Source organism: Ranitomeya imitator, chromosome 3 (genome assembly GCF_032444005.1).
Source record: "Ranitomeya imitator isolate aRanImi1 chromosome 3, aRanImi1.pri, whole genome shotgun sequence".
Lineage (NCBI taxonomy): Eukaryota > Metazoa > Chordata > Amphibia > Anura > Dendrobatidae > Ranitomeya > Ranitomeya imitator.
Genome location: NC_091284.1, coordinates 478,657,337 through 478,673,643, shown reverse-complemented (window position 1 = coordinate 478,673,643; position 16,307 = coordinate 478,657,337). Strand labels below are relative to the sequence as shown.

The 16,307-nt window shown below is 47.6% G+C and overlaps 1 protein-coding gene across 2 annotated transcripts in view; it reads right to left on the bottom strand.

Annotated features, from left to right (window-relative positions):
* Nucleotides 1-1,081: 1,081 nt before the first annotated feature.
* The window catches only part of LOC138670316 (transmembrane gamma-carboxyglutamic acid protein 1-like), a 57,584-nt gene continuing 42,358 nt past the window's right edge, over nucleotides 1,082-16,307 (bottom strand). For both annotated transcript variants that reach the window (XM_069757539.1, XM_069757538.1), the window contains 2 exons: nucleotides 15,464-15,624; nucleotides 1,082-2,585 (listed from right to left, as the gene is read on the bottom strand). In XM_069757539.1, coding sequence (XP_069613640.1) covers nucleotides 2,082-2,585; nucleotides 15,464-15,624 — 665 coding nt within the window. In that variant the 3' untranslated portion in view covers nucleotides 1,082-2,081. The remainder of the gene's footprint in view (nucleotides 2,586-15,463; nucleotides 15,625-16,307) is intronic.

Below are 16,307 nucleotides of genomic sequence, written 5' to 3'. Positions count from 1 at the left end.
CATTTATTACGTGTATTGTCTTACTGAAGCTGTGATTATTGCACACCTCTTTCACCAATCAATATTTTGTTTTGCAGATAATTCTTTATCCTTACACTGAATTTTTTCAGTAACATCTCATGAGTATTAGTAGATCTAAAAACCTCACTTATGTCTCTTTCTTCTTCTTCTTTTTTATTTTTATATAGCGCTAACATATTCCGCAGCGCTTTACAGTTTGCACACATTATCATCACTGTCCCCGATGGGGCTCCCAATCTAGAATCCCTATCAGTATGTCTTTGGAATGTGGGAGGAAACCGGAGTGCCCGGAGGAAACCCACGCAAACACGGAGAGAACATACAAACTCTTTGCAGATGTTGTCCTGGGTGGGATTAGAACCCAGGACCCCAGCGCTGCAAGGCTGCTGTGCTAACCACTGCGCCACCATGCTGCCCTGTCTAGAATTTAGAATCTAGAATGTCTAGAATTTTATTTCACAACTTATTTATGTTGTTCTGATACATACCTCTGGAGATTAATTATTGCCCTCCCTCTTTTTTTCTGTTCCATTTTCGTAAGTACATTTTTGGAGTGTTTATCCATTTTTATTTATTGGCTGTATCTGGAGGCTCCTTGTGTGGCTCACGCCTTTGTCTGACACTTTCCTTTTAGACTCTATCATGTCTTGAAATTTATTAATTATCGATTGATTTTTATTCACCCTTGGCCAATAAGCCTGTATTTCTATAGGTTTTGTGATTATTAAGGGAGAGCCCTTGATGATCTTGGTCTATTAGGTATTTATAGAAGAACTATTGGTACAATTTCCTTAATCCTTATTTTATGAGATTGCTAAAACTAGAGCAGGCAGGCATGAATCCCCAATAAGGTGGGTGCAGTTCACTGGATGAAGAATTTATGGATTTAAAAGGTCTTACCCATCATACTTGCCCAGTAATCCAACACGTTTGTTTATGATGATGTTGGGGCAACCCTTTACCATTGAGTGATTTACATGATTTTATTAATCAATTTGGATTGGTCCGAATTTAGGGACAAGAAAAAAATATTTATTTTGTATCACAAAAGAGCTGAATATTTTCAGAAGATATATTTTATTGTAAGTGAAAATCTTAGAATTAAATTTTTCTTCCTAACAAAGCAAAAACTACAGTAACTTAAAAAAAGAAGATCCAGTCTCTCTATATGAACGTGGCTTACCTCATTATTTAAGAGAATTCACCCTATGTCACCCTATACGTCCAAGTCTGATAACAGTCAAAACTTTGTGTCACAAACAGAACATAAACATTGTTACTTGTAGACAAGAGTGTGACCTGAGGCATTTCTTAAAAATATATTGCACTTTCAAATAATACACCAAAACTTAGGCACAAAAGTAAAAAATTAAAAAAATTCACACTATATATAAAAAAAAAAAATCATAAAAATGCTTATGAGGTTAATAGTAGTGATGACCTTAAGTGCTCTTTACTCCAACTTGCACAGAGTATTGCGGGTGCTCGAGTGACATGTCCGAGTTCCCCACGCCCGAATGTTTCGCAGCTGTTAGACTGCCACAAAACATGAAGGGATTGCCCATGTTTGTCAGGCAATCCCCCGCATGTTTTGTGGTTTTGCGGCTGTCTAACAGCTGCAAAACATGAGTGCGGGGACTCGAACAGGTGGAACAGAACCCGGGATACTTTGTGCATACCAGAGCACCCTAGGCAAATTCTAGTAACGAGCACCCGCACTCATCAGTAGTTAATAGTGGTTAATTTGCAATACTAGTATCACCCACAAGGGACAGAATTATTGCAAAAAAAATGCAATAGAGCTTGAAAAATTATACAGATTGCAGGCATCTTAATTTAATGGAGGCAGAATAATTCATTAGGATCCTGCAGTAGAATATCTAAAGTGTTAACAGTCCATTTGTTTGCCACTTCTCTCCACATATCAAAAAAAAAAAAAAATCACAAAAGTCAAATTTTGCACAAAGGCAAATAATACTGTGCTTACAAAACTTTGCTTATAAATTCTTCATCTGCAGTAAAAAAAAAAAAAAAATTAAAAATGTGTGCTAATAAGTCAGTTACTTGACATTGGCAAGCTCACGCGGTATCATGACAGAGGCACATGTGGCTATTTCTTCATATTGTGGAGGAGGCTCCAGTGGGTTCTGCTGCGGCTCAATCACCCTGATGCCCCTCTCGCCAGTGGCTTCCTCATAAGACGGGGGAGGGTCACAGATTGATAATCCAGCGGATAACGTATCTGAACGTATGTCATAATCTAAGACCCCAGTAGGGTGCCCTGCCCTAAAGGCATCTTCCACAGTACAGAGTACATTGGAACGCTGCTGGCTTCCCATGTCATGGTCAGGTCCTGCCTCTGTATTGTTCTCTCGCACTCCTCTGGGTGCGTAGGCAGTCCGACGACGCGCTTTCTTCTTGAATACGCACCTCCATACCAATAAGAGCACCAAAAGGGTCACAAATAGTACTGTGACCAAAGGGAAGGCAAGGTAAAAGGGATACCAGCTGCTGTCTGTGTTAGAGTTCTCGTGGTCACTGGTATATTCTTTCCAAAATTCTTTCTATAAAAGAAAAAAAAAAAAAGCTAAATATATACATATACACACACAAACATTAATAATTATTTACCAGACCGTCACTTATCCTCTGATGACATTGTTACATCAAAGGACCACTGCAGCCAACCTGATTGACTGCAGCCTTTCAACATTCTGCCAGAGCAGATACTGTTCCAGGAGGTTAGCATGATTTTTACTTTTTATTTACTATAGCCATTTGAAGGGAATCTGAAAGCAGGTTTTTTGCCATTTAAAGAAACACTCCTTCTCCTCCCATCTAAGTTTTTATCCTCTTGATATATTGCAGTTATCATATTATATTGCACTGTGCACTAACAATTGCTCATTTTGCCTTTCTAATCAGCTAATTCTTCTCTTTTCTCTGCCCTATGTAGAAACAGGAAGTCTCTTTTCCCTGCATTTATCATTCTCCTTTTCACTTCCTGATCAAGCTGCTCCCTCCTCCTCCCCCTGCCAGGGACTTTTGCAGTGAAGACTGACTCGTACAGGGAAAATTTACCTCCCGTTACTAAATAAAGCTTAGAAGGATTCAGCTAGTCAGTTTTTAATCACGTGATGTCATACACCTAATGGAAAACAGAAGAATTGTAAGGACACAATGCTATATAACACGATAATTATAAAACCTGATGATGGCAAAATATATCTACTAGCTATTGAACCCGTTCTACGCTCGGGTGGCGAGCATTTATATTAGTATATGGTCTCCATCCTGTCATGTGCTGCACCCATCCTGCGTCCCCATCCTGTAATGTGCTGCTCCATCCTGCGCCCCCGTCCTTTCATGTGCTGTTCCAATCCTGCACCCCCATCCTGTCATGTGCTGCTCCCATCCTGTGCCCCCATTCTGTCATGTGCTGCTCCCATCCTGCGCCCCCATTCTGTCATGGGCTGTTCCCATCCTGCACCCCCATCCTGTCATGTGCTGCTCCCATCCTGCACCCCCATTCTGTCATGGGCTGCTCCCATTCTGCACCCCCATCCTGTCATGTGCTGCTCCATCCTGCATTCCCATCCTGTCATATGCTCCCATCCTGCGTCCGCATCCTGTCATGTGCTCGTGTAGTGAGCTGGCCGGCTGTGACTGTTCTATTATCATTGACATAGAATCTGTGACAGACACTGCCCCTGTGTGGCCAGAAGTTATACCTATGCCGAATGTGATTACAGAGAAACAAACTGTATTGGCAGAACTTCCCCCTGTGATGTCATGTGAACAGGAAGGGGAGGGAAAGAGGGAGCCCGGGAAACTGGTGTGTGCAGAGAGAGGTCGGTGTGTGCTGGCGTCCTCCTGTAGAGGCGATATAGAAGATTGCCTGGATGACCGCTATCTCTTGGAAGCTGACATCCAGATTGTTCCCAGCTCCCACACTGCGGAGCACCCAACGGTGACATCTTCTCAGACCCTGGAGCCCATGAACTGTAAGCGGGTCCTCTGTTGAGAGGCCGAACATTCCACCCTTACCTGTTGAACCCCAAGGACTACTGTTGTGAATTCTGTGGCTGAGTTCACTTCTGTGGTCACAAGTGGTATTGCAGTCTCTGGGCTTCCTCCCTCAGGTGTTTTGGTGAGCTCGTTGGCTGCCTTGCTATTTAGCTCCACCTGGGTCTGTCTTCCTTGCTCCTTGTCAATGTTCCAGTGTTGGATCTGAGCTACTGCATCTTTCCTTGGGCCTGCTGCTCTGCTAGATAAGTGCTTCTAGTTTGTTTTCTGTTTTTTTCTGTCCAGCTTGCTATTGTCTTTTGCTGGAAGCTCTGAGAAGCAGAGGGGTGCACCGCCGTGCTGTTAGTTCGGCACGGTGGGTCTTTTTGCCCCTTTGCGTGGTTTTCGTTTTAGGGTTTTTTGTAGACTGCATAGTTCTCTTTGCTATCCTCGCTCTGTCTAGAATATCGGGCCTCACTTTGCTGAATCTATTTCATTCCTACGTTTGTCTTTTCATCTTGCTAACAGTCATTATATGTGGGGGGCTGCCTATTCCTTTGGGGTATTTCTCTGAGGTAAGTCAGGCTTGTATTTCTATCTTCAGGCTAGTCAGCTCCTCAGGCAGTGCCGAGTTGCATAGGTAGTTGTTAGGCGCAATCCACTGCTGCTTATAGTTGTGTGAGGATAGATCAGGTACTGCAGTCTACAGAGATTCCACGTCTCAGAGCTCGTCCTATTGTTTTTGGTTATTGCCAGATCTCTGTATGTGCGCTGATTACTGCACGCTGTGTTGCCTGATTGCCAGCCATAACAGTACAAGGAGCCACACCAATGATTCCCAATAGAGGGAAAAAAGAAATCCTGACATCATTATTTTTTTTTCTTAGCTCTGTCTTCAGTCTTTTTTTTCCCCTAGACATTAGAGTGCTTCAGGACACAGCTGTGGACATGGATATTCAGGCTCTGTGCTCCTCAATGGATAATCTCGTTGTAAATGTACAAAAGATTCAAGATACTATTGATCAGAAATCGATGCTAGAACCAAGAATTCCGATTCCTGATTTGTTTTTTGGTGACAGAACTAAGTTCCTGAGCTTCAGAAATAATTGTAAGCTATTTTTGGCCTTGAAACCTCATTCTTCTGGTAATCCTATTCAACAGGTTTTGATTATTATTTCTTTTTTGCGCGGCGACCCACAGGACTGGGCGTTTTCTCTTGCACCAGGAGATTCTGCATTGAGTAATGTTGATGCATTTTTCCTGGCGCTCGGATTGCTTTACGATGAGCCTAATTCAGTGGATCAGGCTGAGCAAAATCTGCTGGCTTTATGCCAGGGTCAGGATGATATAGAAGTATATTGTCAGAAATTTAGGAAATGGTCAGTACTCACTCTGTGGAATGAATCTGCACTAGCGGCTTTGTTCAGAAAGGGTCTCTCTGAAGCTCTTAAGGATGTAATGGTGGGATTTCCTATGCCTGCTGGTTTGAATGAGTCTATGTCCTTGGCCATTCAGATCGGTCGTCGCTTGCGCGAGCGTAAATCTGTGCACCATCTGGCGGTACTGCCTGAGAGTAAACCTGAGCCTATGCAGTGCGACAGGACTATGACTAAAGTAGAACGGCAAGAACACAGACGTCTGAACAGACTGTGTTTCTATTGTGGTGATTCTACTCATGCTATTTCTAATTGTCCTAAACGCACTAGGCGGTTCGATAGCTCTGCCGTTATTGGTACTGTACAGTCCAAATTCCTTTTGTCCATTACCTTAATGTGCTCTTTGTCATCGTATTCTGTCATGGCGTTTGTGGATTCAGGCGCTGCCCTGAATCTGATGGATTTGGATTATGCTAAACGTTGTGGATTTTTCTTGGAGCCTTTGCGGTGTCCTATTCCGTTGAGAGGAATTGATGCTACACCTTTGGCCAAGAATAAGCCTCAGTACTGGGCCCAGCTGACCATGTGCATGGCTCCTGCACATCAGGAAGTTATTCGCTTTCTGGTACTGCATAATTTGCATGATGTGGTCGTGTTGGGGTTGCCATGGCTACAAACCCATAATCCAGTATTGGATTGGAACTCTATGTCGGTAACCAGCTGGGGTTGTCAGGGAGTACATGGTGATGTTCCATTTTTGTCTATTTCGTCATCCATTCCTTCTGACATCCCAGAGTTCTTGTCGGACTTTCAGGATGTATTTGAAGAGTCCAAGTCTGATGCCCTACCTCCGCATAGGAATTGTGATTGTGCTATCGATTTGATTCCTGGTAGTAAATTCCCTAAGGGTCGTTTATTTAATTTGTCCGTACCTGAACACACCGCTATGCGCAGTTATGTGAAGGAGTCCCTGGAGAAGGGACATATTCGCCCATCGTCGTCACCATTGGGAGCAGGGTTCTTTTTTGTAGCCAAGAAGGATGGTTCGCTAAGACCGTGTATTGATTACCGCCTTCTTAATAAGATCACTGTTAAGTTTCAGTATCCCTTGCCATTGATTTCTGACTTGTTTGCTCGGATTAAGGGGGCTAGTTGGTTTACTAAGATTGATCTTCGTGGTGCGTATAATCTGGTGAGAATCAGGCAGGGAGATGAATGGAAAACGGCATTTAATACGCCCGAGGGTCATTTTGAGTATCTGGTGATGCCGTTCGGACTTGCCAATGCTCCATCTGTTTTTCAGTCTTTTATGCATGACATTTTCCGTGAGTATCTGGATAAATTCTTGATTGTTTACTTGGATGACATTTTGATCTTCTCAGATGATTGGGAGTCTCATGTGAAGCAAGTCAGAATGGTTTTCCAGGTACTGCGTGCTAATTCCTTGTTCGTGAAGGGATCAAAGTGTCTCTTCGGTGTGCAGAAAGTTTCATTTTTGGGGTTCATCTTTTCCCCTTCTACTATCGAGATGGATCCGGTTAAGGTTCAGGCCATCCAGGATTGGACTCAGCCGACATCTCTAAAAAGTCTGCAGAAATTCCTGGGCTTTGCTAATTTTTATCGTCGCTTCATCTGTAATTTTTCTAGCATTGCCAGACCATTGACCGATTTGACCAAGAAGGGTGCTGATTTGGTTAATTGGTCTTCTGCTGCCGTGGAAGCTTTTCAGGAGTTGAAGCGTCGTTTTTGCTGTGCCCCTGTGTTGTGTCAACCTGATGTTTCTCTTCCGTTCCAGGTCGAGGTTGATGCTTCTGAGATTGGTGCAGGGGCGGTTTTGTCACAGAGAGGTTCTGGTTGCTCAGTGTTCAAACCATGTGCTTTCTTTTCCAGGAAATTTTCTGCTGCTGAGCGTAATTATGATGTGGGCAACCGAGAGTTGCTGGCCATGAAGTGGGCATTCGAGGAGTGGCGTCATTGGCTTGAGGGTGCTAAGCATCGCGTGGTGGTATTGACTGATCATAAGAACTTGACTTATCTTGAGTCTGCCAAGCGCTTGAATCCTAGACAGGCCCGTTGGTCGTTATTTTTTGCTCGTTTTGATTTTGTGATTTCATACCTTCCGGGCTCTAAAAATGTGAAGGCGGATGCTCTGTCTAGGAGTTTTGTGCCCGACTCTCCGGGGTTATCTGAGCCGGCGAGTATCCTCAAGGAAGGAGTCATTGTGTCTGCCATCTCCCCTGATTTGCGGAGAGTGTTGCAGAAATTTCAGGCTAATAAACCTGATCGTTGTCCGGCCGAGAAACTGTTCGTCCCTGATAGGTGGACTAGTAAAGTTATCTCTGAACTTCATTGTTCGGTGCTGGCCGGTCATCCAGGAATCTTTGGTACCAGGGAGTTGGTTGCTAGATCCTTCTGGTGGCCATCTCTGTCACGGGATGTGCGTGCTTTTGTGCAGTCCTGTGGAATTTGTGCTAGGGCTAAGCCCTGCTGTTCACGTGCCAGTGGGTTGCTTTTGCCCTTGCCGGTCCCGAAGAGGCCTTGGACACATATTTCGATGGATTTCATTTCTGACCTTCCCGTTTCTCAAAAAATGTCGGTCATTTGGGTGGTCTGTGATCGCTTTTCTAAAATGGTCCATCTGGTGCCCTTGGTTAAATTGCCTTCCTCCTCTGATTTGGTGCCTTTGTTCTTCCAGCATGTGGTTCGTTTACATGGCATTCCTGAGAATATTGTTTCTGACAGAGGTTCCCAGTTTGTCTCAAGGTTCTGGCGAGCCTTTTGTGGTAGGATGGGCATTGACCTATCTTTCTCCTCGGCCTTCCATCCTCAGACTAATGGCCAGACCGAACGAACCAATCAGACCTTGGAAACATATCTGAGATGTTTTGTTTCCGCTGACCAGGATGATTGGGTGTCATTTTTGCCGTTGGCTGAGTTCGCCCTTAATAATCGGGCCAGCTCGGCTACCTTGGTCTCTCCATTTTTCTGCAATTCTGGGTTCCATCCTCGTTTCTCTTCAGGACAGGTTGAGTCTTCGGACTGTCCTGGTGTGGATTATGTGGTGGACAGGTTGCAGCAGATCTGGACTCAGGTAGTGGACAATTTGACCTTGTCCCAGGAGAAGGCTCAGCTTTTCGCTAATCGCAGACGCCGTGTGGGACCCCGACTTCGTGTTGGGGATTTGGTTTGGTTATCTTCTCGTCATATTCCTATGAAGGTTTCCTCTCCTAAATTTAAACCTCGTTTTATTGGTCCGTATAGGATTTCTGAGATTCTCAATCCGGTGTCTTTTCGTCTGACCCTCCCAGACTCCTTTTCCATACATAATGTATTCCATAGGTCGTTGTTGAGGAGATACGTGGCACCTATGGTTCCATCTGTGGAGCCTCCTGCCCCTGTTTTGGTGGAGGGGGAATTGGAGTATATTGTGGAGAAGATTTTGGATTCTCGTGTCTCTAGACGGAAACTCCAGTATCTGGTCAAATGGAAGGGTTATGCTCAGGAGGATAATTCCTGGGTTTTTGCCTCTGATGTCCATGCCCCAGATCTTGTTCGTGCCTTTCATGTGGCTCATCCTGGTCGGCCTGGGGGTTCTGGTGAGGGTTCGGTGACCCCTCCTCAAGGGGGGGGTACTGTTGTGAATTCTGTGGCTGAGTTCACTTCTGTGGTCACAAGTGGTATTGCAGTCTCTGGGCTTCCTCCCTCAGGTGTTTTGGTGAGCTCGTTGGCTGCCTTGCTATTTAGCTCCACCTGAGTCTGTCTTCCTTGCTCCTTGTCAATGTTCCAGTGTTGGATCTGAGCTACTGCATCTTTCCTTGGGCCTGCTGCTCTGCTAGATAAGTGCTTCTAGTTTGTTTTCTGTTTTTTTCTGTCCAGCTTGCTATTGTCTTTTGCTGGAAGCTCTGAGAAGCAGAGGGGTGCACCGCCGTGCTGTTAGTTCGGCACGGTGGGTCTTTTTGCCCCTTTGCGTGGTTTTCGTTTTAGGGTTTTTTGTAGACTGCATAGTTCTCTTTGCTATCCTCGCTCTGTCTAGAATATCGGGCCTCACTTTGCTGAATCTATTTCATTCCTACGTTTGTCTTTTCATCTTGCTAACAGTCATTATATGTGGGGGGCTGCCTATTCCTTTGGGGTATTTCTCTGAGGTAAGTCAGGCTTGTATTTCTATCTTCAGGCTAGTCAGCTCCTCAGGCAGTGCCGAGTTGCATAGGTAGTTGTTAGGCGCAATCCACTGCTGCTTATAGTTGTGTGAGGATAGATCAGGTACTGCAGTCTACAGAGATTCCACGTCTCAGAGCTCGTCCTATTGTTTTTGGTTATTGCCAGATCTCTGTATGTGCGCTGATTACTGCACGCTGTGTTGCCTGATTGCCAGCCATAACAGACTACAGTCTGGACCTGGGGGACGGAGTTTTGTTTAATCCCTGTTGTTTTTCTCTTCGGCTGGAGCGTCCCCCTGCAGTGACAGACAGGCCTGCGACGTGGGAAGATAACCTCTTGGAACAAAGGAACTGGTAACGTGTGGATAGGGAAAGTGAGGGACAGTTTGTTATTACACGTTATCTCTGTGAATAGGCATATTTTGTACTGTCTATTATTGTGTTCCGCTGTGTTAAGGAAAATGTATAACAGTAAAGATACGATTGTTAAAATAGAATCTGAGTGTGGAAGTTTTGCTAGGCCAGATCATGGATATACATGGGCGACCTTGCCCTCGGTCACTTCACTCCCATCCTGCGTCCCCATCCTGTCATGTGCTCCCATCCTGCACCCCCATCCTGTCATGTGCTCCCATCCTGCACCCTCATCCTGTCATGTGCTCCCATCCTGCACCCCCATCCTTTCATGTGTGCGCCCCCATTCTGTCATATGCTGCTCCCATCGTGCACCCCCATTCTGTCATGTGCTGCTCCCATGGTGCGCAACCATTCTGTCATGTGCTGTTCCCATCCTGTGCCCCCATTCTGTTGTAATGTGCTGCACCCATTCTGCCTGTTCCTGTTTCCATTCTGCCATATGTTGCTCCCACCTTTCTCTCTCCGGCTCTACTGCCCTGATGCGGGTGGCTGTGCAGGGGGCGGCTGTGCGGGTGGCTGTGCTGGGGGCGGCTGTGCGTGGCTGTGCTGGGGGCAGCTGTGCTGGGGGCGGCTGTGCGTGGCTGTGTTGGGGGTGCTGTGTGTGGCTGTGTTGGGGGCGCAGTGTGTGGCTGTGCTGGGGGCGGCTGTGCGTGGCTGTGCTGGGGGCGGCTGTGCGTGGCTGTGGCTGTGCTGGGGGCGGCTGTGCGTGGCTGTGCTGGGGGCGGCTGTGCATGGCTGTGGCTGTGCTGGGGGCGGCTGTGCGTGGCTGTGCTGGGGGCGGCTGTGCGTGGCTGTGCTGGGGGCGGCTGTGCGTGGCTGTGCTGGGGGCGGCTGTGCGTGGCTGTGCTGGGGGCGGCTGTGCGTGGCTGCGCTGGGGGCGGCTGTGCGTGGCTGCGCTGGGGGCGGCTGTGCGTGGCTGCGCTGGGGGCGGCTGTGCGTGGCTGCGCTGGGGGCGGCTGTGCGTGGCTGCGCTGGGGGCGGCTGTGCGTGGCTGCGCTGGGGGCGGCTGTGCGTGGCTGCGCTGGGGGCGGCTGTGCGTGGCTGCGCTGGGGGCGGCTGTGCGTGGCTGCGCTGGGGGCGGCTGTGCGTGGCTGCGCTGGGGGCGGCTGTGCGTGGCTGCGCTGGGGGCGGCTGTGCGTGGCTGCGCTGGGGGCGGCTGTGCGTGGCTGCGCTGGGGGCGGCTGTGCGTGGCTGCGCTGGGGGCGGCTGTGCGTGGCTGCGCTGGGGGCGGCTGTGCGTGGCTGCGCTGGGGGCGGCTGTGCGTGGCTGCGCTGGGGGCGGCTGTGCTGGGGCGGCTGTGCGTGGCTGCGCTGGGGGCGGCTGTGCGTGGCTGTGCTGGGGGCGGCTGTGCTGGGGCGGCTGTGCGTGGCTGTGCTGGGGGCGGCTGTGCGTGGCTGTGCTGGGGGCGGCTGTGCGTGGCTGTGCTGGGGGCGGCTGTGCGTGGCTGTGCTGGGGGCGGCTGTGTGTGGCTGTGCTGCGGCGGCTGTGTGTGGCTATGCTGGGGTTGGCTGTGCGTGGCTGTGCTGGGGTTGGCTGTGCTGGGGGCGGCTGTGCGTGGCTGTGCTGGGGCGGCTGTGCGTGGCTGTGCTGGGGGCGGCTGTGCTGGGGGCGGCTGTGTGTGGCTGTGCTGGGGGCGGCTGTGGCTGTGCTGGGGGCGGCTATGCGTGGCTGTGCTGGGGGTGGCTGTGCTGGGGGCGGCTGTGCGTGGCTGTGCTGGGGCGGCTGTGCTGGGGGCGGCTGTGCGTGGCTGTGCTGGGGCGGCTGTGCTGGGGGAGGCTGTGCGTGGCTGTGGCTGTGCTGGAGGCAGCTGTGCTGGGGGCGGCTGTGCGTGGCTGTGTGTGCTGGGGGTGGCTGTGCGTGGCTGTGCTGGGGGCGGCTGTGTGTGGGGCCGCCGATTAAAATCATGAATATGCGGCTCCGCCTCCCAAAGGGGCGGAGCCGTGTATTCAGTACTGTAATCGGCGGCCCCACGTGACCGCATACAGGAGAAGCTGCAGCCAGGAGAGGACGCTGCGGCGAGGGATCCGGAAGCTAGGTGAGTATTTTAATCACAGCGGGGGGGGGCACACAGGAGGGGGGGGCACACAGGAGGGGGGGCGCACAGGGGGTGGGAGGGAGAGTGACCTGGATCTGCATTTTAAACACTAATATTCATATATGTTCCCTACAGCAAACGCTGCTGCAGGGAACATATGAATGGGGCTTCAGCACGATGCCGGGGACAGCGCTAAACTTTAACGCTGTCTCCGGCACGCTCCGTGTGGTACCCAGTGGGCTGACTCCGCCCACTCGCGTCACTGGTCACGTGCCTGTGGTGACATCATGGAAGGTCCTGGAGCTCCGCTGGGCTCTGCAGCTACCCTGACTGGAGCTGCAGAGCACGGAGCCTCCATGGCCGGTCTATCGGGGGGGGGGGGGGGGTTGGGGGGGGAGTGCAGGGATGTGTGGAGCCCCCATGTCCGCTATATTATGGGGGATCCACGGGTATGTGGAGCCCCCATGGCCGGTATATTATGGGGGGGAATAAGCAAGTTTGGCAGCGTCACTCTGGTCCAGACTGCGCAGGTGCGGTGCGTCGCGCAGTCTATAAAGGCTTCGGACAGAGTGACGCTCCCACCGTTATATTATAGATATTTATTTAACCTAGATTCTTTAATCTGAGAGCCGCAAAAATATAGTAGCAGAAAATGTCTCTCTTGATTGGCTACTTGCTGTAATTTTACTAGTGTTCAAAAAGAGATTATCACTGCAGGACAAGGTGTCGCATGCCAAGTAGTACAGGTAATGTGTAACCACTCCCCTCACAATGACTGGCAGCTTGATGGCAATGTACACAGCAAGCTGCCAATCAGTCATGTGGGCGGGGTTATACACAGCTCAGCATTCTGACCACTGTTTCATCTACTGCACAGAAAACTGAAATTTTAATGAAAACTGCACCAAGCAGTCCAGTAAGTGATACATCACTGGAATCAGGGTCTCTGTCCCTGCATCATGCCATCCTCAAATTCCATAGCAAAAATCTGCTGACAGATTTTCACAATCTTTTAAAATCCCTATGTTAATACATTGTGTAATGTTATACAAGACTCTTGACCTGAACATAGTTTATCATTATGGCCAACTGTTAAAGCCCTCTATTGAAATGTCAGCTTAATGTGTAGCTCCAGTGGAAAAGCTAGATAAGATAAAAAGAAATGCCAGTTTTGCACTCATTCACATTCAACGTTCTGGGAAATGTCAATTAGGCGGTCAGTAACCTAGACAACAAGCTGTACACTATAAAATTATCGATTCGTCTGTTATTGAGAATGGAGAGGATTTTTAATAAGGGGTAAAGTGCTTGTTTTTACAAAGCGCTTTGAAATTTTACCCATTTATGAACTTCAAATAACCCTTTAATCACTGCTAAAGTATACTGAATAGAAAGGGGTGTTTGCTACCTAATAACCACAAGGTGGAGCTGTTGTAAAAGAAGTTTGTTGACCATCCAAGCTTTGTATTCTGCTTATTAATGTATAACCCCTATCTGACCTTGGACGGGATAGTACGTCCAACGTCAGATCCCCTGCTTTGATGCAGGGCTCCGCGGTGAGCCCGCATCAAAGCCGGGACATGTCAGCTGTTTTGAACAGCTGACATGTGCCCGTAATAGGCGCGGGCAGAATCGCGATCTGCCCGCACCTATTAACTAGTTAAATGCCGCTGTCAAACGCAGACAGCGGCATTTAACTACCACTTCCGGCCGGGCGGCCGGAAATGACGTCATTGCCGACCCCGTCACATGATCGGGGGTCGGCGATGCGTCTCCATTGTAACCATAGAGGTCCTTGAGACCTCTATGGTTACTGATCGCCAGTGGCTGTGAGCGCCACCCTGTGGTCGGCGCTCACAGCACACCTGCATTTCTGCTACATAGCAGCGATCAGCAGATCGCTGCCATGTAGCAGAGGCGATCGCGTTGTGCCTGCTTCTAGCCTCCCATGGAGGCTATTGAAGCATGGCAAAAGTGAAAAAAAAAAGTTGAAATTTAAAAAAAAAAAAAATAAAAAAAATATAAAAGTTTAAATCACCCCCCTTTCGCCCCAATTAAAATAAATCAATAAAAAAAATATAAAATCTACGCATATTTGGTATCGCCACGCTCAGAATCGCCCGATCAATTAAAAAAAAGCATTAATCTGATCGCTAAACAGCGTAGCAGGAAAAAAATTCGAAACACCAGAATTACGTTTTTTTGGTCACCGCGACATTGCATTAAAATGCAATAACGGGCGATCAAAAGAACATATCTGCACCGAAATGCTATCATTAAAAACGTCATCTTGGCACGCAAAAAATAAGCCCTCAACCGACCCCAGATCACGAAAAATGGAGACGCTACGAGTATCGGAAAATGGCGCAATTTTTTGTTTGTTTTTTTTAGCAAAGTTTGGAATATTTTTTCTCCACTTAGATAAAAAATAACCTAGTCATGTTAGGTGTCTACGAACTCGTACTGACCTGGAGAATCATAATTTCAAGTCAGTTTTAGCATTTAGTGAACCTAGCAAAAAAGCCAAACAAAAAACAAGTGTGGGACTGCACTTTTTTTGCAATTTCACCACACTTGGAATTTTTTTCTCGTTTTCTAGTACACGACATGCTAAAACCAATGATGTCGTTCAAAAGTACAACTCGTCCCGCAAAAAATAAGCCCTCACATGGCCATATTGACGGAAAAATAAAAAAGTTATGGCTCTGGGAAGGAGGGGAGTGAAAAACGAACACGGAAAAACGAAAAATCCCATGGTCATGTTTTCGTCCTTGGAGATTTTTTGGTTTTGTGCCTTTACTTCTTGCTCCCAGTTTTCTAAGAGCTATAACTATATATTTTAGTCAACATAGCCATACGAGGGATTGCTTTTGCAAGAATAGTCGTAGTTTTGAATGACACCATTCATTTTACCATATAATTTACTGAGAAACTGGAAAATGGTGACAAAAAACCCCAAAACTATATTTCAACAATGTTTGGGTTTTGTTTTTACGCTGTACATTGTGTTGCAAAAACAGTCCAATGATGTGATTCTTCCAAATCAGTACGATGGTGACTGGGCCAACCTAAAGGCCCCGATTCTTCAAGACCGGTGATGTTCACGCCAGTCTTGATGAGGGAGTATACTGAGAGTCAGCCGCTCCGGATTCATTAATAGGTGTACTTGTCAGGAACGCCTGACAAGTGGCGTGTGCCTTGCTCCAAATCTTACTCCAGTCAGGAACTGGAGTAAGATTTCTGGATTAAGGAATGCCGCCGCTCTTGAATTAAGAGGAGTTGTGGTGTCACTCCCACATCCTGCCTATTGTAGCAGTGGTGGGTGAAACTAGTGTGAAAAAAACAGGAGTTGCAACATTTTTGCAATAGATATTATACACATACAAAACTAACGTACGCTTTGGAAGTCAGCACTAGATAGAGATCAAAACTCACAGTACTGAACTTACAGTCCTCTCATCATTTTCAAATGCCTCTCTTGCTTCTTCATAGCTGCATAATTCCTCCCTGCATTCCCGCTCAATGTTTCCTTGCTTTATCTCCTCCAGGAAACTGTTTGCTCTTGGAAAACGCTTTAAAACGGTGTTTGCTTCATCTTCAGACAGAAACACTAAAAAACAAAAAATAAGTTTATTTCATATGAAATACAATAATCAAAAAAATAAAGGGAACACTAAAATCCCACGTCCTAGATATCTCTGAATGAAATATTCCAGTTGTAAATCTTTATTCATAACATAGTGGAATGTGTTGAGAACAATAAAACCTAAAAATGATCAATCTAAATCACAACTAATATCGCACGGAGGTCTGGAGTTGGAATGATGCTCAAAATCAAAGTGGAAAATGAAATTACAGGCTGGTCCAACATCAGTGGAAATGCCTCAAGACAAGGAAATGATGCTCAGTAGTGTGTGTGGCCTCCACATGCCTGTATGATCTCCCTACAACGCCTGGGCATGCTCCTGCTGAGGCAGCAGATGGTCTCCTGAGGGATCTCCTCCCAGACGTGGACTAAGGCATCCGATAACTCCTGAACAGTCTGTGGTGTAACGTGACGTTGGTGTATGGTGCGATACATGATGTCCCAGATGTGTTCAATTGGATTCAGGTCTGAGGAACTGGCGGGCCAGTCCATAGCTTCAATGCCTTCATCTTGCAGGAACTGCTGACACACTCCAGCCAGGTCTGGCATTGTCCTGCATTAGGAGGAACCCAGGGCCAACAACACCAGCATATGGTCTCACAAGGGGTCTGAGGATCTCATCTTGGTACCTAATGGCAGTCAGGCTA